The 24,229-nt window shown below is 42.5% G+C and overlaps 1 protein-coding gene across 7 annotated transcripts in view; it reads left to right on the top strand.

Annotated features, from left to right (window-relative positions):
- Nucleotides 1-9,648, top strand: part of LAMA2 (laminin subunit alpha 2) — a 606,483-nt gene extending 596,835 nt beyond the window's left edge. For all 7 annotated transcript variants that reach the window (XM_077353378.1, XM_077353349.1, XM_077353372.1 and 4 more), the window contains 5 exons: nucleotides 490-645; nucleotides 1,561-1,714; nucleotides 2,760-2,890; nucleotides 6,764-6,986; nucleotides 8,067-9,648. In XM_077353378.1, the coding sequence (XP_077209493.1) occupies nucleotides 490-645; nucleotides 1,561-1,714; nucleotides 2,760-2,890; nucleotides 6,764-6,986; nucleotides 8,067-8,224 (822 nt within the window). In that variant the 3' untranslated portion in view covers nucleotides 8,225-9,648. The remainder of the gene's footprint in view (nucleotides 1-489; nucleotides 646-1,560; nucleotides 1,715-2,759; nucleotides 2,891-6,763; nucleotides 6,987-8,066) is intronic.
- The last annotated feature ends 14,581 nt before the right edge of the window (nucleotides 9,649-24,229 follow it).

Raw genomic sequence — 24,229 nt, 5'->3', positions numbered from 1 at the left:
CAAGAGAAACAAACCAAGGCAGGATTAGCTGTCCCATGCTGAGCAATGTATGCTGTACAGCACAGGAGTTTCTGGAGCTCACTTCTCCAGCAAAGACTTCCCTGCCACACTCAGACCTTTGGGGCATCATCTTCTGCAATGTGGATTAGGCCATGCTGCAGAAGAAGCTAAGCCATCCCCAGGATAAGTTTGGCTATTTTGGTATTTGTCTTCATGGGTATATTAGAACTGAAAAAAATCAGGATTTCTGAAAAATCCCAGATCTATATACCATATCAGTAGTGGGATCCAGGATTTTTCAGAAATACCAAAAAAAAAAAAAATGAATCCAATAGACCCTAACTAAACAATACCAGATTTGAAAAGTGCATCTCCCTAACCTGATAGGTTGTCTAGCAAGCCTAAGACCAAGGTACCATTTTTGAAGCACATTTAGTTTTCAACAAATTTACATGATAATATTATACTATTTCTGTGTTTTTTCTGCAGATAAATGTAATCCGATCTAAACAAGAAGGAGTCCTTGTAGTAGATGATGCCAGAAACAGCACAACTAGCCCAAAGAAAGCAGATATTTTGGATGTTGTGGGAATGCTATATGTTGGAGGACTGCCCATTAACTATACAACAAAACGAATTGGTCCGGTAAGAAAGAAAATTTATTTTGTGTTTTTAGAATTCTGCCATCATTTAGCTTCATGATAGCCACTGTTATCATGGACATATTATATCTATGCTATCAAAGACACACACTTTGTCCTCATTGTCCTTGAGAACAACTTGAAATAGTACCCAAAATGTTCACCTCGTTCTTGACCTCTCTGGTGAGGCTAGATTACCTACAGTGCCACATCATTCACATCAGTGGATTTAGAAAACTGTAACTCTGCACTAGTTGTTCTCCACATTCAATTACATTAATAGAAAACAAAATATTCAAGACTCTTTGCCTTGTTGGACAGAAAATATATTCCTCATTACATTTGCTGATGCTAGCATTTTCACATGTCTTGAACCAATACATGGCTATGTTAAGTGTACCTTCATTTTACACACAGTTTACTCATTGGAATTACTTTGGTCTATCCTAGATTGAGGAACCCGCCCCCCCCCAAAAAAAAAGGCAAGGGAGATGACTAGAAAGACAGGAGAGAGCCTTCCTAGTTACGACACCAAAGCTCTAGAACTCTCTTCCCAATGAAACACTTCTCTCTGTTTCTGTTGTCATCATCAAGAGGATGTAGGCTTTTTTTAATTTTGTTTGATGTTCCCTCAGTAATCCCTCTTTCCTGCCCAGTGATTTAATTGCTGGGGGGGGTTGTATGTGTATTTTAGCTCTTGTTTTAATTGCTTTAATGATATATTTTCTGTTGGTTTCAATAGTTTTTCAGAGATGATTTTATTATGTTTTTTAATTTGTTAGCTGCCTTGGTGGTCCTTGTAGGATCAGAAAGATGGAATATACATTTTGTAAAATAAAATAAATACCTGAGCCTCTGCATTGGAGGGTGAACGTGTTAAATGGTTTTATACACTAACTTCTTTTAAATCTGATCTCAGGTTCTCTATAGCATTGATGGCTGTGTCCGAAATTTTCACATGACAGAGTCGCCTGTTAGCTTGAATAACCCTACCTCTAGTTATAATGTTGGGAAATGCTTTGCCAATGCACAGGAAGGAACATATTTTGATGGAACAGGGTTTGCAAAAACAGGTAACAGTTCACTATTTATTATTCTTAAATTAGAGCGTATGAGGATATTCTAATGTTCTTTAGAACTTCTTGTTTGGGTGCTCTATGTTGCCATGGGAAGACAGTTGCCATGGGAAGCACGAACACAGAGTCTGGAAAGAGAAAAAAAACAATATAAATTTTGTATATTGTAAATTACCTTATGTGGAAATCTCACTGAAACTGATCTTAGTTGTTTATTGTTGTGACTACTATGATTATTATTACTGTCACCATCATTGTTATATTGCTACCATGTTTGTTATTAGACTTGAATAGAAATTACACAAAATTATGATCACTGTGATAAAAATCAAAGGATTTGTCACAGTTCCAAGGAAGGAAGGACAGGAGAAAATTAAAGTTGGAGGGTCCTACTTCCTCGTTCTCTATGGAACCATTTGCTTATAGCCCATGCACTCTCAGTGGGAGGCTGCCACTCATCTGTCTACTGTAAAATCTTACGCAGGATGTGACAGGCTAAATTCTACCTCTTTTTTTAACCTTACAAGCACACTTCCAGGCAAACACACAGTCTAGCTCACCTGAGAGTTGGTCTTTACATAACACAGTCTTTTTATACTCAACCTGGGGATGACACAAACCCTGTTCCTCTGACAAGTTCTAACTTTATTTTGGAAAACAGAGGAAAGTGGCAAGATTCATATAGCTACTTGCAAGGGGAAAGGTGAGTGGAAAAGGATTTCGGACACACAGGAGCATGCAAAACAGGGTTAAAACAATACAAAAAGCTAATGCAACCTGACAATACTGTTCCCTGGCTTAATGGCTTACAGTTTTTCAGTGTCCTCCTGAATCATATTGGCCTCTTTCCCAACTCTTCTCTTTGGAAGAGAATTCCCACCCCTTCCCTTCATGGTCCGCTGTCCTATTCCCATTCTTACTAAAGAGGCTTCCTAAAAAGGCTGCTTGATTCTGAGGTTGAAGTAAAACAGGGAAGCTTGGGGACTAGGGCCCTCATGACAGGACTGATGTATTTGTGCTGACATTTCTTCCTCATTCTCAGTTGGAGCATACAAAGTGGGGACAGATCTGCGAGTGGAATTTGAGTTCCGTACAGCTCAGACAAATGGTGTTCTGCTGGGAATCAGCAGCCAAAAAATGGATGGGCTTGGAATTGAGCTGATAGATGAAAAAGTGAGTATGGCACTATTAAAATTACATCAGATTTCACTGGACTTCTCAGCCATAAGGCTCTGTCAGAGAACCAGCAAGGTATAAAGTTCAGTGTGTTGGGCCAAGGTCTAGGAGAACTGGCTTCAAATCCTTTCTTTGTCATGCAGTTCACTGGATGGTCTTGGGCCAGTCATTATCTCTCTACCTCAAAGGGTTGTTGTAAGGATAAAACAGAAAAGAGTAGAACCATTCATGCCACCTTAAACTCCTTCAAGGAAGGGCATAATAAAAATGAGGGGAGCAGACATCTGGACAGATGCCAGTATTTATTTATTGTACCCTGCTTTTTACTACATGAAGAAGTCTCAAAGAGGCTTAAAAATCACCTACCTCTCCTATCCATACAATGTATACCCTGTGAGGTAGGTCTACAGAGGTAGGCCTAGAGAGAGTTCTGAGAGAATTGTGACTGGCCCAAGGTCACCCAGCTGGCTGCTTGTGGATGAGCAGGGAATCAAACCCACTTCTTCAGATTACAGGCCACCGCTCTTAACCACTACACCAAGCTGACTCACTTGTGCTTTCCTTTTCATTTTGAATTAAGACATGCTTGGGCAAAAGCTTGCCCAGTTGAGGATCTCCACAACCAGCACTCAATCTCAGTTGCCCAGTTGCCATTGTTGGATTTGGAACCGCACCTATAGACTCAGTCAGTCTGCACGGTCAGTAGCATGGATTGCCTCTTTATTGAGAGCATGGAGTCTCGCTCTAGCCATGCAGGTTACTGCTGGCTACATCAGAGCTTACATGGCCCTCACAGCAGTCATAAATGTGAGTCCCAGTGCCAGAGTGGGCTTAACATCAAACCACACACATCAATATGGACATAATTTCCATTAAGCTTTTGATTTCTATTAAACTTTTATAATATTTTAAAATTGGAAAGATAAATGTTTTGAGAAATTATCTGGAACAACTTCGCTGTATAATATAAAAAGCTAAGGCCTAGGTGGGTGGAGAGTGGGTGGGGCCAGTCCTTCTGATTGGTCCAAAGATCAGACTGGCCCTGCCCCCCGGCCCTGCCCCTTGGACCAATAGGGAGGTGACACAGCCCACCCACTCCCAGCCCAGCCAGGGGCAATCTGGCAATCTCACAGCCAGTTTGCCCCTGGCTACTGACAGGGACACAGTAAGTGGGCTGGGGGAGTGTCCTCCATGGAATCATAGAATAATACAGTTGGAAGGTACCTCATGGGTCATCTAGTCAACCCCCTGCACTATGCAGGATACTCACTACCCTATTGCTCATCCACTGTAACCTGCCACCCCCTTGAGCCTTCACCCCCTTAAGCCTTCCCCCTTAAGCCAGGAAGTCCTTACGCCACCCCTGGCCCAACTCCTGGCCCAATGGATGCTGTTGCAGAGGTTCTTTTGCCTCCTGTTTCATCTGCACAACACCCCTGTGCAGTAGGCCTCAAATCTGCAGAGAATTGCACAGAAAAAATACACATGGCTTGTCTGTTTCTCCCCTCCAGCAGTGAGGCCAGACAGAGCAGTGTTTTAAGTGAGAAGGGGCTTTTCTGTCAGCCAACTGTTAGGCAGAAGGGGAAAGCTCCTCCCCTCAAAGGAAAGTACCTCCACAGATTCCCCTGCTCTCTGAAGGAAATGCCTTGCTCCACTCAGTCAGGAGCTGTTAGAGGCTCCTTCACAGCAGGCCTGAAAGGGGGGGGGAGCACACTCACCAGCCACCTGCCAGCTCCGTCAGTGGTCTGAGGCAAAGTGAGGGAAGTTGTTGGATGTGACAGTTAGGCCAGTGCAGTAAGCCTCAAGTGTTTCAACTTAACAACTTGTGGGAGGCCTTAAATGTTTCTTCTCCACAACAAGCTCATCTGTAACCACTATGCCACAATTCCCAAAGGTCGGTCCTCTCCCACACTCAACGAACATTCCACACCACAGGTTCTTGACACCCATATCTCCACACCCATGCCCTCATTTGCCACCACGCCACACAACCTCCCACACAACACACACATTCAACCCCATGCCCTTACAGACTGGACAACTCCTCCCCTTCCTCTTCCCACCGGCAAGCTCTAAGACTACTTTTGCACCTACTTTGTAAATAACTGATATGTTGGGAAAAGGCTTTGGAAGGAGTCCTTGTTTTTTTTTTTTTTTGTTGTTGAGAAGTCTCATCCAGGAAGACCAACTGTCCTACCCCCCCCCCTGCCTCCTCCTTAATTGCTTGCCACCACTTGGCAGATGAACAGAAGGCTCCTAGTCCTGGGTAAAACCATAGACTTCTGTATATATCCTAGCATGTCAATTGGAGTCCCATCATTTCTAGGTGTTTGCAGAAAGTGACAGTGCCTCATTGTCATGATATCATTCTACCTTTACCCATTCTCCTCCTCATCCTACTGGTTGGCAACTGCTAGCAGGCAACATCTGGATCCTAATACCATTAGCCTGTTTCTCATAGTTCATGGGCCCCATGTGCTGTGATTGGACAATCTGCGGACAAAGCACACAGGACTGGGTTATTAGTCCTGATCCTGCCTTTACATCAGTACTGGATCCCAAATATAGCACCAGCTCCCTAGGGTCACTAGTTGCTGCTGCAGCATTAAAAGGATATAAGAACAATGTAAGGCAACTGTATGGCCTGTTGCAATCTCCCTTTAAAATAAGTTAATTGTCCAGCAGATCCTATGGCAAAACCAGACTGTTCTACTTTCTGGAGTTAGAATGCCACTGAGAGAGGGGGAAATCTTCTGGGGGAGGGGTGTGTCAAATTGCAGCTGAGGGTTTTCAAGGCAAGAGACATTCAGATATGGTTTGCCATTGGCTGCCTCTGAACAGTGACTCTGGAATTCTTTGGTGGCATCCCATCCAAATACTGACCAGAGCTGACCCTGTTTAGCTTCTGAGATCTGATAGGATGTGGCTAGCCTCTCTCGATCAGGGCACCAAAGTCCTATCACAATGACAATTCTGTTTTAGTTTTCCAATTCTTCTAAGATGTCCTAGATAATGTTGTACTTGAGTTAGCCACATGTTCAGCTGAGAATATTTTCAGAACGCCACCCAATTCATACCCTTGCGCATCTGTTTGCTAATGTTCACCACCTCAAGAGGCTGCTGCACTGTTGCCATTTTCCCTTCTTCCACTCTGTCCTTTCTCTTCTGTTCCAGCAAACACAATGACCAAATACTTAGCCGGAGCATTAGCTACACACTGATATCCTTGAGACCAAATGAGGAAATCGCCTTGTTTTGGGACAGAGCTGCCCAGCAGTGCTTGATGGGAAGATGATGCCCACAAACATGTCCATCTCCCACCTATGTCACCAAGGGGAGAGAGGCAGTTTGCAGACTACAGCACATTTCTTTACCCCTCACATCCCTATTCAGCTGTATGGCCCATGGTCACTACTTTATTCCATTATCTGCTGCACAGTTTGTAGATAATTATGTTTTTCAACTTGGTCAAATTTTTACAGATACTTTTCACCTCTCTTGCTGAAATGCCCTTTTTTGTCTATTTTATTACCCATTTTAGAGTTCAGCAGCAGTCACCCATAGTTTTTGAGCTTTCCTGCCAAATCACTCCTGAAGCTTAATTTCAAATAGATCTCGATCGAATTTAATCAGTCTACATTGATTAATTATGTCATAGCTGCTTCCTGCAAATGTAGTAAAAAAAGACTATTGTTGCTTTTAAGACCATATACCAAGCTGTGTTGATGTACTTTGTGTATTAAGATATACAAGAGAATCTGTATGGCAGATCAGGTGTGTTAGTAGTCAAATCTGCAACCAGCAGATTACCCTGTTTTTGTTTTTATAGCAAACTGGATTTCTTAATTGTTTTTGTACTTTGTTCTCTAGGTAATGTTCCATGTAGATAATGGTGCAGGCCGATTCTCTGCCATCTATGAACCTGCTGTTGCAGGTAGCTTGTGTGATGGAAACTGGCACAAAATTATTGCAAACAAGATAAAGCACCGTTTAGTACTGTCAGTGGATGGATACCAAGTACAAGGTATCAGTCCAAATGCTGCCTCTACTTCAGCAGACACTAATGATCCTGTCTTTGTTGGAGGATATCCTGGTAAGTACACAAACTAAGTCTCTATTGGTCTACAAATGACTATCCAAAATAAGTGTGATATTCACTGAAATCAACAAAAATATATACCTTCTGGCTCAAGCATAAGCTGCATCGTAGTAAAAGCTGTGGCAACTATCACTAGATCAGTTTGTTCGTTTGCTTAGAAGTTGCAACATTTATTTATTCATCTTCCATCTTCTGTACAGTGCCTCTGTTTGGTAGAGCTGCATTAGTAACTGAGCTTGCAAGTTTTACCAGGGATTTACCCCTAAGGCCCGCTCTGATAGAGCATCATGTTTGAAGGCTTCCCTATGGGAAAAGGCACTATTATCCTCAAGCTAATCTGAATTGGTTCCAGTATCAGAACTTTCAAAGCTCTGATCCCCACAAAAGCCACAAAAACTGCTGGGAGGCAGGGAGCACCTCCCCTCCGCTCAGCTATTTTTCTGGCTTTCTGGTTTTTCTGCCTTATACAAGAAAGTAAAAAAGCTGAATGGCAGGGAGATAGCAGCTCCCAGCTGCTCAGTTATTATTTGAGCTTTCTGCAAACTTCCTTTCAAGGGACTGTGGTTCCTTTCAGTGGGATTTGCAAGGCCACAAATCACAAACCAGATTGGTGTACTAATGAACCTCCCAGCTTGGCTCATGATTCAGTTCATGGTTTCAGCCATGGACCACAAACCTCATTTTCCTAGTTCGTGCCCATCCCTAATCCAAAATATTTTTTCTGCATACCATTGTGACATTGACTTGGCACAGGGGCAGTGTATTACAGAAGGTGTGCTTACTATGTTGTGCTGAAACATACAGGTAGTTGCTATCTCTGCAGTATGGAAGCTTTTAAAAATTTGATTAAATGAAGATGCATGGAAAGCTTCAGCAGGAGGCTTAACTGGATTCCAGCTTTACCAGTGTTGTCCCCATTAAAGAAGCAGAAACTTACATATTGAAGATGTCTTCTAATGTATTGATCCCCAGTCACAGATGGTGCACAGAAATTGAACAGAAATGGTACACAGGAAATGATTCCTTTTTTGGAGACATGGATCTGAATAATCACTTTAATTTCTCTTTCTTCAGATGGCCTGAATCAGTTTGGCCTGACCACCAACATCCGTTTCAGGGGATGCATTCAATCCTTGAGCCTCAAGAAAGGGACTGCTAAAGCTCTAGAAATTAACTTCAGCAAAGCCTTGGAGATCAAGGGAGTTCAACCTCTATCATGCCCTGCAAATTAACAGCACATCATCTGTTTCAGATATGAGTTTAACCAGTTTAAAAGGGGGAAAAACCTGCCCTTACCTGAGGTTTAAAGAAGTCTATATTTACCTTATCTTCATAATAAAAGTTCCATGTGCAAATATTTTGATTTCAGCCTGTGACATACTCAGAATTGTGCTGTTTTAAGTGTGGGTTTATAAACCTTTTCGCCTTGGAGTGAGTAGCTCAGCAAGTTTCTACTGAATAATTTGGGCAATTTGTCATTCTTAGTCTCCTCCAACAGCTTGAAGTGATTTAGAATATTTTTGATGAATGAAATCATACTGGCCTAGATCTATGTTTATCAAAGTGTAAAACAGTCCTCTTCAAAGGCAGTGATTCAGTTAGTATATGTGTCGATCAAGACAGGCAGCTGTATGCACTGCATATCCCTGTTCCGCATGATGGTTGACAGGGGTGGATCTTACTGGGTCAGTGATGTTTTCCTTGGTATTTTCCTGATTGTGTGATCCTTGGATCCATCTCTGCCTTAATTTCATACAGTTCCCCCATGAACCACGCACCAGAATGTAACTAATGGAACAAACTTGATAAAAGCTGGTAAAACGAGCCATCAGCTTTTGGGGGATTCCATTATGACGTCCAAAAATTAAAACTCATGCACTGGGTTCACTATTTTAAATTTAGGTAGAATGAGAAAAGAAATTTCAGAACATTTAATGGCAACCATCAGTATTCTCTTACTTAGTATATTCAGGATAAAAATGCAAAAAAAGAGCATTCTAAGAGTATGTGCTGTGGTTAGTTTATAGACATCATAATAGCAAGAAAGGATCTCCTGAAGAATAATTACATATTATTTCTCATGCATTTTCCACAGTGACATGTTTAAACTTAACTCACATTTGGAGCTCATGCACATCACTGCAGGGGAGACGCACACATTTTCCTTTTAATTATTATACAGGTAAAAGGACAAGTGGATGTGTGACTTCCACATCTCTAAGACTCACATCCTCCTAACATCTGACCCTGATCTTAATTAAATCTGGAGATGTTCAGGCATTTGGTTCATTGCATGCAGAGACGTAATATGCTCTACTTCAGGCTCCACAAACAAATGCCTACAGACTCTATTAATGGATGAGATTTCTTCTAAAAACAAACAAAAAAATTATGCAGTCTTTTAGAAAAATAATGTTGCCTAACTTCTAAATCTTTGAGATTTTCAAGTGCTCTGCCAGAGTTTCATTTGCTCTGTTTGGTTTAATATATTATTTCCATGAGGTGAAAAAATCAATATTTTCTTTTCATGCATGCTGTGAGGAGGGGGAAAAGAAAAGAAGATGGTAATGTTTACTGCCTAACCAGTTTGTACAATGTTATTACAAAGAACATATTGGACAAATCCTAATATATCATTTGAACAAGCATTACAATATTATGTGATTCTTTTTTTTAAAAGGATATCCCTACCACAGATGCTCCCACTGGTAAGAACATGAGGAAAAACAATATTTTCATAGAATCATAGAGTTGAAAGGAACTTCTTCCAGGGTCATTTAGTCCAACCCCCTGCACAATGCAGGAACTCACAACTACTTGTCCACCCACAGTGACACCAATTCCCTGCCTAGATGATGCCCCCCCCCCAAAAAAAAACAGAATCCCTGGCCAGTCTGGCCTAGAGATTTGCCTTCCAATCCCAGAGTGCTGATTGGCATTTTCCTGGTCATGCAAGAAAGAGCCACAAGAGCCAATTTTGAAACACTACAGTTCTATAAGTCAGGAAAATTCAGGTGGAGACATTTGACAAGAAGGCAGCTACCCGCACTCCCATATTATTCAAGTATGGAGGTGTCTAAGAGAGAGGTAGGTATTTTATCAAGATCTCTCTGTTGCAAGCTGACCAGCATGTCATGCATTTGTCCCTTTTAGCCATGTGACTCAGCACACTCTGCCAAGTGTGTTACTCACTGTAAGGACTGGGAAATTACAGTGTGTATGGACAGTAACATTTAAGACAGAAAAGCAGTGAATAAATACACAAAGTGAAACCAAAAGTCTTTTATCTTGAGTAACAACACCAAAGGCTTGGTCTTATTAGTGAGTTACAGCAGAAACAGCATCGTTTGGGACAATCTAATAGGATGTGTAATCTGCCAACTGAAGATTCTACCATGGCCAGTAAGTGCACCGGCAGTTTACTGACAACCTCTGGTAACTACATGCATCTCTTAGAACCGGGGTAAATAGACTGGAGATGTAGCACAGTAGAACCTATGTAAGAGCCTCTTGTGGTGCAGAGTGGTAAGGCAGCAGATATGTAGTCTGAAGCTGTCTGCCCATGAGGTTGGGAGTTCGATCCCAGCAGCCGGCTCAAGGTTGACTCAGCCTTCCATCCTTCTGAGGTCGGTAAAATGAGTACCCAGCTTGCTGGGGGGTAAACGGTCATGACCGGGGAAGGTACTGGCAAACCACCCCATATTGAGTCTGCCATGAAAACACAGGAGGGTGTCACCCAAGGGTCAGACATGACCCGGTGCTTGCACAGGGGATACCCTTATCTTTAGAACCTATGTAGTGTCATTACATCATTAACATATCCGGATAGCAATAGCTGACATGCACTCATCAGAGACTAAGGAAATTTGTGAGTCAGATAAACCTGCAGAGGGTCAGAATGGCAGGGAAATTGCAGAGTGCAGCATAGCTATCTTCATGAAAGGATACGCCTCATCACTTGCCAGTTCAAGAGTGTAAGCTGAGGTATGCTTGTAGTGCCCATTTAAGCCAAATTTCTCTGTCTTTTGGAAAACACACATATACAACCCTGCCTTTCAGTGGTAAGTGTTTCCACCGCTAGACAGTCACATGCTAGAAAGTCACTGTACAATTAAGCTGCAGAGGTACACAGAAGCTTTCGAAACGTTCAGTATAATTTTAGCTTGACATTTTCCTTTGCAGTACTTCTGAACCACCGTAATCATTGCTGAAGACCTCACTGTGCTTTTTTGCTGAACACAAAGCCATGTTTTCCTTTTCATGTCAAAGAGCACTTTTTGAACAAAACCTCATCCTTTGTATCAAACAACTCCTTCAGCCCATTGCTCCTTTATCTTTCCAAATAGTAGGGCTACATTCCAAACTGTTGTGTGCTTTGAACGAACAGCATAAGAACAGGCAAACTGTGCTCTTGTGTTTATGGACTGTCTAGTTTTTTATATCACAGAAAAATAACAAGGCTTGGACAGTTTGCTTGGTTAAAGCATTTTTTTCTTTTAAGTTTTACATATAAGAAGTTGGATTTACAGGTGAGGTCTTGGGCACCTGTTGCTGAGTTGATCACCTACGAAAGGGAAGGGAGATTGCAAGTTGAGTATGATTCCTTTCTAATCATTTTGTTTGAAATAGTTGGAGGGGTTTTTTTTTTTTGCTTGAAAGAAGCCTAAAGTCATAAATATTAAAAATTAGATCGCAATCCTGCATACAGCAAAATATATTTAATTCAGTAAGAGTCTTTATATGTGTGAATCATAGAATCATAGAAACAGAATCATAAGAGTTGGAAGGGAGCTCCTGGGTCATCTAGTCCAACCCCCTGCACTACGCAGGACACTCACCCTATCACTCATGCACTGTAACCTGCCACCCCTGATAACTTCATAGAATCAGCCTCTCCGTCAGATGCCTATCCAGCCTCTGTTTAAAAATTTCCAAAGTTGGAGAACCCACCACCTGCTGAGGAAGCCTGTTCCACTGAGAAACCGCTCTGACTGTCAGGAACTTCTTCCAGATGTTTAGATGGAAAATATTTTGCATTAATTTCATCCCATTCGTTCTGGTCCATTCCTCCGAGGCAAGAGAGAACAACTCTGTGCAATCCTCTATATTAGCGATCCCCAATCTGTGGGCCGTGGACCACATGTGGTCCATCGACTAATTGGAGATGGGCCGCGAAGGACGCCTTCTCCCCCCCCCCCCCGGGCCCTTTACTTCATCCCTCCCGGCCCTTTACAACACACTTCGGTTGTCATTGTCTCCCATCACTCCCAGATGGGACCATCTCGTTGCAGAGAAACAAGCTCAGGGTTCCCATTGATTTGTCATTGTCATGAGTTAAAATTTCCATGAAAATAAAATGTTCCTTATGTTCATTGTTGTGGCATGTCTGTATCTTATTTTGAAGGGATGTTTAAACATTACCATAGTGATCAGAGAGCGTTAGGGCAGTGGTTGAGAGTAGAGGAGTAAACTAACCCCCCCCAACCGGGCCTCAGTAAAATTGTCAAGTGTTGAGTGGTCCCCAGTGATAAAAAGGTTGGGGACCGCTGCTCTATATGGCAGCCTTTTAAATACTTGAAGATGGTTATCAGATCTCCTTTCAGTCATCTCCTCTCCAAGCTAAACAGACCAAGCTCCCCCAACCTTCCCTCATATGTCTTGGTCTCGAAACCCCTCACCATCTTTGTTGACCTCCTCTGGAAACGCTGCAGTTCGTATGGGGCCTAATCCCAAAGGATCTCTTTTCTTATAAACTTCCATACGCCTGCTTACTGGAGTGGGGTGCCTGTATTGAACAGCTATTAATATTGTATTTATTGTGATGAGTTTCTGTTACCAAATATGGATCCTTAGGTTATTCTATTTCCATTTTGAATACAGTATCAGTTGCTACCATTTGAACAGTAGAAGGCATAGCATCCTTTTAAAACGACTTTTCTTTTTTTTTAAATGATAACCTTGGGAGGGGGAAAATCCAACAGAGAATTCTGATTTGTCTACCGCCAGCATGATCCAGCTCAGATCATATGTTCAGAAGCAGGCGTTTTTCTTCAGGTTAATGGAGAATTACAGAATCCTATCATTCCTGCATCATTGTTCCCTTTTCTGCATATGCAAGGGGGAGACCAACAAGGGCTTGTGGGGGAGGATCTCATTTCTCCACCTTCCTTTATTTCTTCTCTCTCTTCCCTGAAAGCCCTCATAGCCTTTCTCATTGTCCTGTCTCCTTCCCACCCACCAGCCAACATGCCTTTATATAGGAGTAATCTCAGGATTGCAAATAAGGGGCATAATTTTACAGTTTTGTAAGTACTATGGAAAGTACTATTGTAAGTACTATGGAATTACTCCTTTGAAAACACCACACAAGCAACACTGACATTAGTTCAGCAGTGGAATAGGCTGCCTAAGGAGGTGGTGAGCTCCCCCTCACTGGCAGTCTTCAAGCAAAGGTTGGATACACACTTTTCTTGGATGCTTTAGGATGCTTAGGGCTGATCCTGCATTGAGCAGGGGGTTGGACTAGATGGCCTGTATGGCCCCTTCCAACTCTATGATTCTATGATTCTATGATTCTATGATTAGATTTCCTTGCCTCACCAGCTATTTTCCATCTGTTTCAATAAGACTGTGTGAACACAAATTAAATTGACCATTTCAGTGTGTCTTGTCTTAATTAAGACCATCTCACTAATGAAACCAGATACTGGTTCTTGAGTAGTCTTGCTCTTTCTGTGTATAAAATTAATTATACTGAATAATGTGCTGCCTTCTTTTTATTCTCCATTTAATATCACAGTCCTTGCTTCTGAGTATCGTTGCTAATTAGTACAATGGAAACTAGCCTACCCCTTGTCCTTTCAAAACCTTGCTTGATGTTACAGTGGGTTTTGAACTGGAAATGTCAATGGCATGTGTCTAGTGTATACATTTCTTTTGACAAGATTTGATTAACATCTGTAATGTACATGCTATTCATCATATCCAGTGACTCTAATAGTTCACTTTTTCGAAAAGGAATATGTGCTTGGTAGGGAATGCATGGTAGGGGTTCCTTTTCCCCATTACCGTAATCTTTGACTGCCTCAGTGCATCATTTCATTTGAAATTTTGATCACATTGATGAAAATTACTTCTGTTGATCAGGGTATTGCTCCCATTAACCCAGTTCCGAATAGCAGTGGCTCTTTCAATTTGCTCCACAGCAGCCATCTCCCATATCATTATTCCAACCATTGCTGGCATGGCAGGAGGCAATGGGTGTAGCCAATAATGGAGGTGCAGATAGAATAAACCATCCCTGCAGGTGAAATATTGGGGACTAAAATTCACCATTAATAATTCAACATATTTTTAGTCCAAAAGCAAAACTGAGAATCTGAACCAGCACTGGTTATACAGAGAATACCAGCATCCAGCCAAGGGGAGCCAAGGCAAGAATCTGGGGGGCAAGAAGCAAGTTGGGAAGGTAAGTAGTTGGCCTGATTTCAGAATCACAACAAGCAACTGGAGAAAAGAGATTGATCAACATGTGGGAGAACTGCCAACAGATGGATTTGTGTATCTTCAGTTACAACTGTCCCAAGGCCAATTCTGACTGCATTGGCCCCCTGCTTTGCTCCTATATTCCTGGAATGTAGATCCTCAGAACTACCACCATAAAAGTCTAGGTACAAACACAAGCACATGGAGAAGCCTTCCAAATCAGCTGTCATCTACCCCCTCACTAAATACCTGACTCCTTGCGAGTCACCTCTGGAATCAATCAAGAATTCTTTGCAGAGGTCAGTACCCTCTTCAACAAAAAAGCAATTACAACAGTGCCTACAAAAGATCAGCACTACTCCCGATTTTTGCTGATCAGAAATGAAGGGGGGAATGAGACTTACTGTATTCTAGACCAGAGAAGCCTGAACAAGTGTCTGTTCATTAAAAAGTTCAGAATGTTATCTAGCCCCCCCAAAAAAAAAACCAAACCTGTGCCTCATACTAGAGGTTCTAAAAGTCTTGATGTTAGAGGTCAATGCAAAGAAATCCAAATCAGAAACCATGCAGAAGCTTTCATAGATCTTACATTCCATTCCATTCCATTCTAGCCAGAATGCTTCCACTTCAAGAACTGTCCTGTCTATCAGACAAAACATGCATCATTGCCAGAAACTATTTTCCCAGCCTACCATACTAATGCTGCTAGGATTGATAGCCTCCACTGGCAGCCTACATTTAGCAGAGTGGCTCATTCAACAGCCAACTGTCAGTTTTTCCAAACCTGTAAAGCAGGTCCTGCTCAATGCAAGTAAACCATCCAGCTGGTGTTCTTCTTCAGCCAGATACAGGCACTTTTATGCATGGGCCAAAGACCAAGGCTTAGAACTTAAGACACAAAAGTCTTCAGATGCCTCCTAAGTCTAATACTAGGAAGACTCTTCCCCCTCCCCCTTCCCAAAGGTCTATTTAGCCACCATAGCGTGTATCAACATACATAATCAAGGGAAGATTCCTGTTTGTCAAAAGGGAATCCAAACTATTCTTACAGGGATAACTAAAGCAATTACACCCAGTCCAGCCTCCAGTCTCACAGTGAAGCCTATCATGTTTGCTTTCAAAGCTCATGGGTAAACCATTTGAGCCCATGGCCACCTGCTCTCCATCTCTTCATCATGTTTTCCTGATTGTGATCATGTCAACTAGAGGTGTTGGCCAGCCTGGGTAGTACAACATGACCCTCCTTTCCAGAAGGTCTTCAACACTAGAATGGTTCTTAAAACATTGCTCCTGTTCCTTCCTAATGTACACCTTAACGATAGTGAAAGATAAAAGTGAGTAAACTCTGCATTCCTTAGATGTACATAGAACCTTTCTTTTCTATCTAGACTGAACTAGAATCTTTAAGAAGGACAATAATGTATTGATCTTTTTAGACTTCTAATTTAGGCAAAATATTGTCAGCATAATACATTTTCAGATAAGTAATCACCTGCATAAAATTGTGTAACTCTGTAAGCCAGCCAGGTGTAGTGGTTAGGAGTGCAGACTTGTAATCTGGTGAGCCAGGTTTGATTCCCCACTCCCCCACATGCAGCAGCTGGGTGACCTTGGGCTCGTCACAGCACTGATAAAGCTGTTCTGACCGAGCAGTGATATCAGGGCTCTCTCAGCCTCACCCACCTCACAGGGTGTCTGTTCTGGGGAGAGGAAAGGGAAGGCGACTCTAAGCCGCTTTGAGACTCCTTCTGGTAGAGAAAAGCAGCATATAAGAACCAACTCTTCTTCTTTTTACTACCATGTTGGTATTACTGTTTTATGTAATATTATTAGGGTTTTAATGGGAGTTTTATAATATGTGGGGCATTTTATCCTGTAACCTGCCATGAGCTGGCGTGCAAAGAGTGGTGGGTAACAAATCAAATCAATCAATCAATCAATAACACAGAAGAGTGCTTGTGGGATAGGGGGACTGAGTGGTTCTCCATGCTTTGGGTCTTCAGTTAAACCCACAAGGAATGGAGTCCTGCTTGGGCTACTTCTACTATTAGGCCACCGAATGCTGGGGTGGGGGCTGTGGTTACTTATTAGGAACAAAAATGCAACCTGCATATGGTCAAAGGCACACTTTTATCAGTACTTTAGAGCAGTGTTCCCCAACCCCGGGCTACGGACTGGTACTGAGCTGTGAAGCCCTTGGCCGCAGCTGGGGGGAGGGAGGCACAGTTGCCGGCGCATCAGTAGGCGCGCCTCCCTCCCCCCCTCGCTGCATGATGCTCGCTGTGCTGGGAGACATCGGCCACTAAAGCCAGCACCTCCCTCTCCCCTCAATCCCAGTCCCTGGCCCCAAAAAGGTTGGGGACCACGGCTTTAGAGGGACGTCATCTCAGTGAAAGAAAAAATAAAGGCTAAGCCATGGGTTGTGTTCACACATCATTTGGATAACATGCTTTGTCGCATGAGAATAATCATTTGCAACGGAATTATCTTCACCCATCTTTAAATGATTGGTGTAGTGAGACCATAGTATAGTATCCAATTATGTATGGTTATAGCCATTATCATTCAAGAATGCCTCTTTTGCCTTTCTGTGTTGCTGATCATCAGACTCAACAAAGCAAGGAAGACCCACTAGCTCTGAAAGTGCTAATCACCTATTAGTGAAGACTCACTGTGCACATCTTTAAGGGTGCCTTGGGATTGTAGCTCACATAATTCCTTTTGGTGCTGATGGATTTTGATACATTAAAAAATCCTTCTCAATGCTCAGATTACCTTTATTAGAGTGGCACTGTGCCTTTTTTGTAAATTTAAAACTAATATGCTTTTGCACTGACTCAGTCGAACTATCATACAGTAATGTACATAATTACAAAGCCAAAATGACATGCTTGTCTGCACAGAACCATCATTTCTGGATCTAGCAGTCTCTGTCTATGGAGGACTTGGCACAGGTGCCATGCACCTCTCCAGGTTCCCATCAGCAACTCCATCTCACACTTGGTAATGTGCCCAGGGCTTCTCTATAGCTCTTTTAAGGATAGTGAAGTAAGATAAAATAACTATCAGGCACAGAAACGAAATCTCATTTTCTTGTCTAATGGAATGGAACTAGAACAGAATGATTTAAATGTCCTTATTAGTACTTAGGTGAATTCGGCTGTGGCCAACCTTAAAGAACTCTGCCACAGTGTCACTTTCCATGTACAGGGGAGACCATAAAAAGACTGAAACACTTGTACCAGCACATGGTTTACGACAACTCTGCTCACTCTCACCTTTCCTGCACATAGAGGATCATTGGCTTCAAGGCAAGATTGATCGCTTTAAAACAAACATTTCCTCATCTGACAAGGAAACATTACATAAGCAAGCCCTATAATGACTGGCTTTGTTGAAAACAATAGGAGAATTGTCATTGATTTCAGATTAAGATGAAGGTTTTGCTCTGAACTGATTCATATAATTTCACTAAAGTCTTATTTTTAAAGTCTTATTTTAATCTATACAGATAAAGGCACGAAGAATCATCCGTGCTTGGAATTAAGAGTTCGTCTCAGTTCCAGTGCATGGCATTTGAAAGCATTTGACTGTCTCAGGCTCATTGGCATATCATTAGAAACCTTAACTGTGTTTGAAAGCAGAACTGATGGGTAAGGAAAATGTAAAGGTTGATTCTACAGCTATAATTGACTTGCATTCTGTAGGAATTGCAATCAGCAGGTAATTTGGTGAAGTCAACCTTGAAGGGCTGTTGTTAAGCAGTTTAAGCAGCCGAGCTGTACCTGTGTGCTCTCTAGTGGTATCAAGTGGTAACTGAAGAGGTTGCAGGGAATTCTGAGCCGTGTGCTCTGGGGGTTCCTTTGTTTAAGGTGGGCTCCCACCCACTTCCTGCTTCTTCAGGAAGAAGAAGCTCCATGTGTGCTTTGCTGAAGGAAGGAGCAGCCATTAAGGCTTAGCCTTCTCCAGTGGGCTGCTTTGAGGTCGGCTGACCACAAGAGGGCAAGTTTCTCTTCCCATGCTTGCTACGCTCAATGTTGAATAAAGGCTGTGGCCAAATATTTTACGCCAAATTATGGTTGTCAGTGTTCTCATTAGGCAGTCAATATCCCCCTGTGAGGCAAAATGCTTCCTACTTTAAGTGGTTTATAATATGAAAGTATAAGCAACACAGAATTAAAGGTTTACTCACATTTTCTTAGTGTTTCTCTTCAATGTCCTCTTCCACATTAATTTATTTTATTTATATATTCATTTGATTCATATACCGCCCTTCAGATTTACATAGCTAACATAGAAAAGGCATATAGGTGACTTAAAGTGACTGATCCTGCGTTGAGCAGGGGGTTGGACTAGATGGCCTGTATGGCCCCTTCCGACCTTATGATTCTATGAATTTATGTATGAAAATACAGTTCCAGAAGGGAGAGAGGCTGTACCACTTTTGTAACTATTGCAGTTCATTTCTAATATGGAAAAGATAAATGAGTGCTATTAAAGTCTTATTAGGTAACTAATTTGTAGAACAACTGGGGGTGATTACAACACCATAATTAATGCTGAGGCAGTTTATCTTCAAAGGATTTCTTCCATACTAATTCATTCAGTTTGCTAAGAAACCATGAAAACATGTATATACATCATTTAAAAAAATGCAGGTTACCATGTTGTCAAATTCAACTGACTGGAGAGTGGCAGGCTCCCTCATTACACTACTCATACAAGTGGGGCTTACATGCAAGTCATTCTCTAACAAAATGTCAGAACTGACTCCAAGGCAATCTAAAATAGGACTGTGAATAATCACATATATCCAATGAGTAATCAGACAAACATCCTCCACACAAAATATTGAAACCAAATAATTTTATTTCATGTTCAATGCATATTATAACAAGTTTTCAAAGGCACAAAACTTATTGGTGAGTAACTCCTGTTGACTGTTTCATACATGTCATGCTAATGATTAGTGCTTATATTTTTTGTGATGTGTTTTTCTGCTGATCTTTGGAAGTACATATGAACATTGATTCTTGTTCTATGCAAGGTGTTAGCGCTCCTACATTGTGTACCAGGAGACTCTGTTACAGAGAATCACCACTTAGTTTGAATAGGGTAATGTATATATTCCAGCTTCAGGGCATCTGGAAATTTGGTATGGTTGTGGATATATGTTTGTGCATACTGTGGCTGGAAAATATGTGCAATTGCTCAGTCTATCCTTTCTGAAATGTTTTACCATTGAGAAACCCTGAGAAATTTGTCAGGCATCCAGAAATGCCAGAAGTTATATGAGCAGGCCACACTCCTTGCCATGCCCCCAGAAGTCACATGTCACCAGAAGTGACATCATCCACACAGTCCCACTGGATACTCCAATGCCAGAAATGGCCTAGTGCCCTACTCCACTGGGCCGGGAAGAGGTCTGGGACTGGCATCTGCCACTCCATCATTCACTGCTGCCCTTGCAATACAACCAATTTAAAATGAGAGTACTTACCTCTCTAGATTGCAGTCACTATCACATGCAGCGAATCTCAGCCGGCAAGGATTTTTATGACTGGGGCCCCTCCCCTTTCCACCATCTCCAGGCTCATCATTGGCCATTTTGGGAGGGAGTTGATGTAACCATGTATGGTCATATCACCTGATTTTTAAAAAATTAAAATAATCTTTATAATTAATTAACTCCCGCACAATTGGCAAAACTGCTTCAGACACCGAAGTGCTCAACCCTAATTGGGATTCTGTTAGTACACCACTCACTTTGCTGCATAACAATCTCCCTGCCTGAGTTGAAAGGAGTGGTCACAAGAACGGTGTTGAGGAACCCTAGGGTGGGTTCCAGGGACTGACATTCCAGGGATTGACATTCGTGTCAATGATGACTTGTTAGGAATGGCTCAGCATGGCCTCTGTGACAACCATGGGCCTGCCTCAAGTAATATGTGGTCCAACATATTATGGAGATCACATTCAACATGGTATCCGTAGCTTGGTGTAGTGATTAGGAGTGCGGACTTCTAAACTGGTGACCTGGGTTTCAAATGCACTCGCCCACATGCAGCCAGCCGGGTGACCTTGGGCTCACCACAGCACTGATAAAGCTGCTCTGACCGAGCAGTGATATCAGGGCTCTCTCAGCCTCACCCACCTCAAAGGGTGCCTGTTGTGGGGAGAGGAAAGGGAAGGCGACTGTAAGCTACTTTGAGCCTCCTTCGGGTAGAGAAAAGCGGCATATAAGAACCAACTCTTCTTCTATTTTTATCTGGGCAGGAAGAGTATTATTTGAGGCTTGAAGAAGTAACTACAGCCTGTCATAGACATGCTGTGAAGAGAAACAATCTGCTGGACTGCATGAATGAATATATTTTCAAGCATCTATTGAAAACTGTTTTAAAAACAATTTATCTTGTAAACTACTGGAATTTAACTAAGTACAGATTGGATCCTTGGCTGTCAAGACATTGAACTAATTTTTTTTTTAAGGTAGATGGAGTGAGCAGTAAATATTTCCAAGCCTTTTAAGTCTTTATGAGAATTGAAACTTGCTATTTTTAAAAACTAGCATGTTGATTTTCTTTGAAATAATACTTTTAATATGAGATACCACAGCAGAAAGTGGCTGAAACCAGTTACGTAAACTTTTTGTTTTCTTCTAAAAAAACTGATAATCTTTGTTTACAATTTCTCTCAAAAATTTCTACACAACAGGAAATGTTGCCTCCTATTGCTTATAAATATAATGAATACTTTCAAAATGAATTCCTCTAAAATAGACTTGCTAACTCAAAGAATATCTGAAGCTGTTTCTATACAATTTAAAGTTTTAATAGTACAAATAAAACAAGAAAATCGCAAAATCCATGCTGCTATTACAGATCTCAAATCCTTGCATGACTCACAAATATTTAGGTTATATATTTATTCGTGAACTAACCTGATAGCCCATTGCATCCAGGAGTGCAACAGGCTCTAGCGGAGGGGCCCAACGGAGGGGGCCGCTGCTGTCCTACCTGGAGTCCCGGCTCACAGCTGGGATGAGGCATCAGGAGGCAAGCTGGCTGGGCCATGGCACTAGAGCTGCATATTATGCTGGTGGTGGGAGTGAGGGTACCGCTAATGGGCATAATTGTGCGTAGCCAACCCTGTTGGCCTGGTGAAGGCTGGGGCTATGTCCGTGGAGGAAGCCGGGCCATCATGGCCGCTGGCGGGCATGGCCGGCCGGCGTGGAAGGTAGAGCAGGAGAGGAATGGTGACTTTGCCAGGCAGTGTCTGGTGGAGAGGTTTGGCACATGGCTCACAGCTGGCTCCTAGAGGCAGGTGCTCCCAGGGCAGGCCCAATCGAGTCGCACCCAGCCTTGCTGGGTATGTCCAGATTGGCCCATGTGGGCGGAAGCACAGTCTGGACACCGGACTGGACAGCGCTCCACACATGGGCATTTTGTAAATATTAATCGGAACAATGGTAAGGATTTATAACCTGCCACTCCCGCAAGTGGCTTGTGGTGGGCAACAACATTAGGCCCAATAAAACCCCCATTAAACCCCTTCCATACAAACAATTACACATCCTGGCAGTGATAAAAAATTTCCCCCTCCACCCGGTCCCAATCCTACCTCATTCTACCCTTTCTTTCACCTATTCTCTAATAAAACATCATAAGGGGATCTCATTCTAAAGCATATCCTGTGTCAGTGTTGGCCACAAAGAAACAACAATTTCTGCCACCACTGCAGCTGCATAGAGTAGCAAGCAGAGCTGTACTGAGTGGCTGAAGACTTGTTGGAGTCAGGCCTGCAGGAGGAAGTAGACTGCTTAGTGGCCAACTGTGACCCTTTTTCTCATTTTACAGATAAAATCTCTTGCATCCATTCTGACTAGGAATCAACATTAGCAGTGATGAGGGATGGGCATGAAGTGGTTGATGAACTAAAGTTCATGATGAATTTTTGCCAGTTCACTTTTCACAGAGTCACATTTGTGGACAGTCAGCCAGCCTGAATTTACAACAAATTTCCAAGATGTTCGTAGAAGTTCATGCCAGTTTGTGAGTGGAAACATTTCCAGACAGACTGCCTCCACTCAATCATAATGTTTACATAACTTCAAAGCTACAACTTGAAGGGCAGGTAGAGGAGCATTCAGGGGATGGTCCCCTACAACTTTGATGTCTCTAACTTTCACAGGATGTGTTCTAAACACTCCTGAATCTTGGTTGTTTTGAAGATGCAGATTCAGAAGGATCATGGGTGTATAGCAGTGGTCCTCCACCAGGGACCGGTCAACGCTTGACAATTTTACTGAGGCCCGGGGGGATAATCTTTTGCTGAGGGACTCCAACGCTGCCTAAGCCCCTGCTCTACTTGCTTTCCCGCCGCGCTCCTGACTTCCCGCCACCCGCTGGGGGGTGCTACCAGCAGCAGCTGTGCAGTGTCATGCTGAGGGGGAGCCCCAGCCATGGCGGCCGCCAGAGAGCACCAAAGGTAAGCCTGCAGTAGAATAGTAGGGAAGCCCCCGTGGCAGCAGCCAGGGAGGAGGACGAGGAGGAGCTGCGGCCCAGTACCAACTGATCTACAGACCAGTACCAGTCTCCAGACCAGGGGTTGGGGATCACTGCATACAACATAACAAGGCAGAAGTGCCTTTAAAAATTTTAATTTCAGGGTTGGGGGTGAGAAAGTCTCAGTCCCCGAAAGAACTGCTGTTTTGTGACTGGTAGCTTGCTGTGATTGACAAGCCAAGGAGTGGAGGGAGAAGTTCGTGTTGCTTTCCTTTGCAGCCTCATCAGGAGGCAAAAAGCCATGATGGGGCAGAGGGAAAACATTGGAGGGGTCTCCCCGTGAGGAGGGCTGCAAACACAAGGTTTACCATCCCATGTTTGCCAGCAGGAAGCCACTCGCCTTATACCCCTCCATGCAGAAATGGCCCTACTGTCCTTTTTGGCCAACTATGTAATTACTGAGGAAACACCTTGGGAACCTAGAAATGGCAAAGATATTTAAGATATTTCACTGTGAATAGATTTCAGCTACTACCATCCATTGTATTATAGTACTTCTAAATTGCTTCCTTGCAGTTCCCTATCAGAAGTTCCATTCAGTCTTTCTGTATTGTTTTAAGAACACATCTGGAGTAATGGCAGCTGACAGGGGAAAGTAATTATTCTATATAAAGTACATGTTATGACTGTCACAGTCTTTATTAAGGCTTTTGAAAATCCAGAGTAAGCGTGAACAGTTCAGGAAGGAAAAGAGACTGTATATTTTCCATTTCACCTGGAGTAAGTTATAGTTGATATGTTTGATAGATTAATACTTATTGCTGGAGGTTTCAAGTCAAAATCAACTTTTCCTTAGCTCTGTTAAAGAAGAGGGCCATTTGTCTTGCTGCAGCTAAGTGGAGTTCAGGTCCTGAAAGGTAACTAGTTGAAGAGTGACATTGTATATGTAATGGCAGGTGAGACAAGCAGGTGACAGGTGGCTGGCATTTGGTTTTACCAGCTGTATTGTTTGTTGGTAAAACCCTATTACAAATGGCTACATAAAACATGAGGTACTTTTGATCATATTGATGCCACTGTCTTTGTGTTAACAAAATGGATTTAGAATACTAAGTTATTTCCAATCTTCTTCACCATATCTTCTCAATCTGACCTGTGTCCTGGGATTTCTTATTGTGTTATATTGTTATGCAGCATACTCCACATCTTCCAGTGGTAAGTTGTTATAGAGATAAGGCCCACCTTGGT

The sequence above is a fragment of the Paroedura picta genome, chromosome 1 (genome assembly GCF_049243985.1).
Source record: "Paroedura picta isolate Pp20150507F chromosome 1, Ppicta_v3.0, whole genome shotgun sequence".
Classification (NCBI taxonomy): domain Eukaryota; kingdom Metazoa; phylum Chordata; class Lepidosauria; order Squamata; family Gekkonidae; genus Paroedura; species Paroedura picta.
This window is presented reverse-complemented; position numbering and strand designations above follow the sequence as displayed.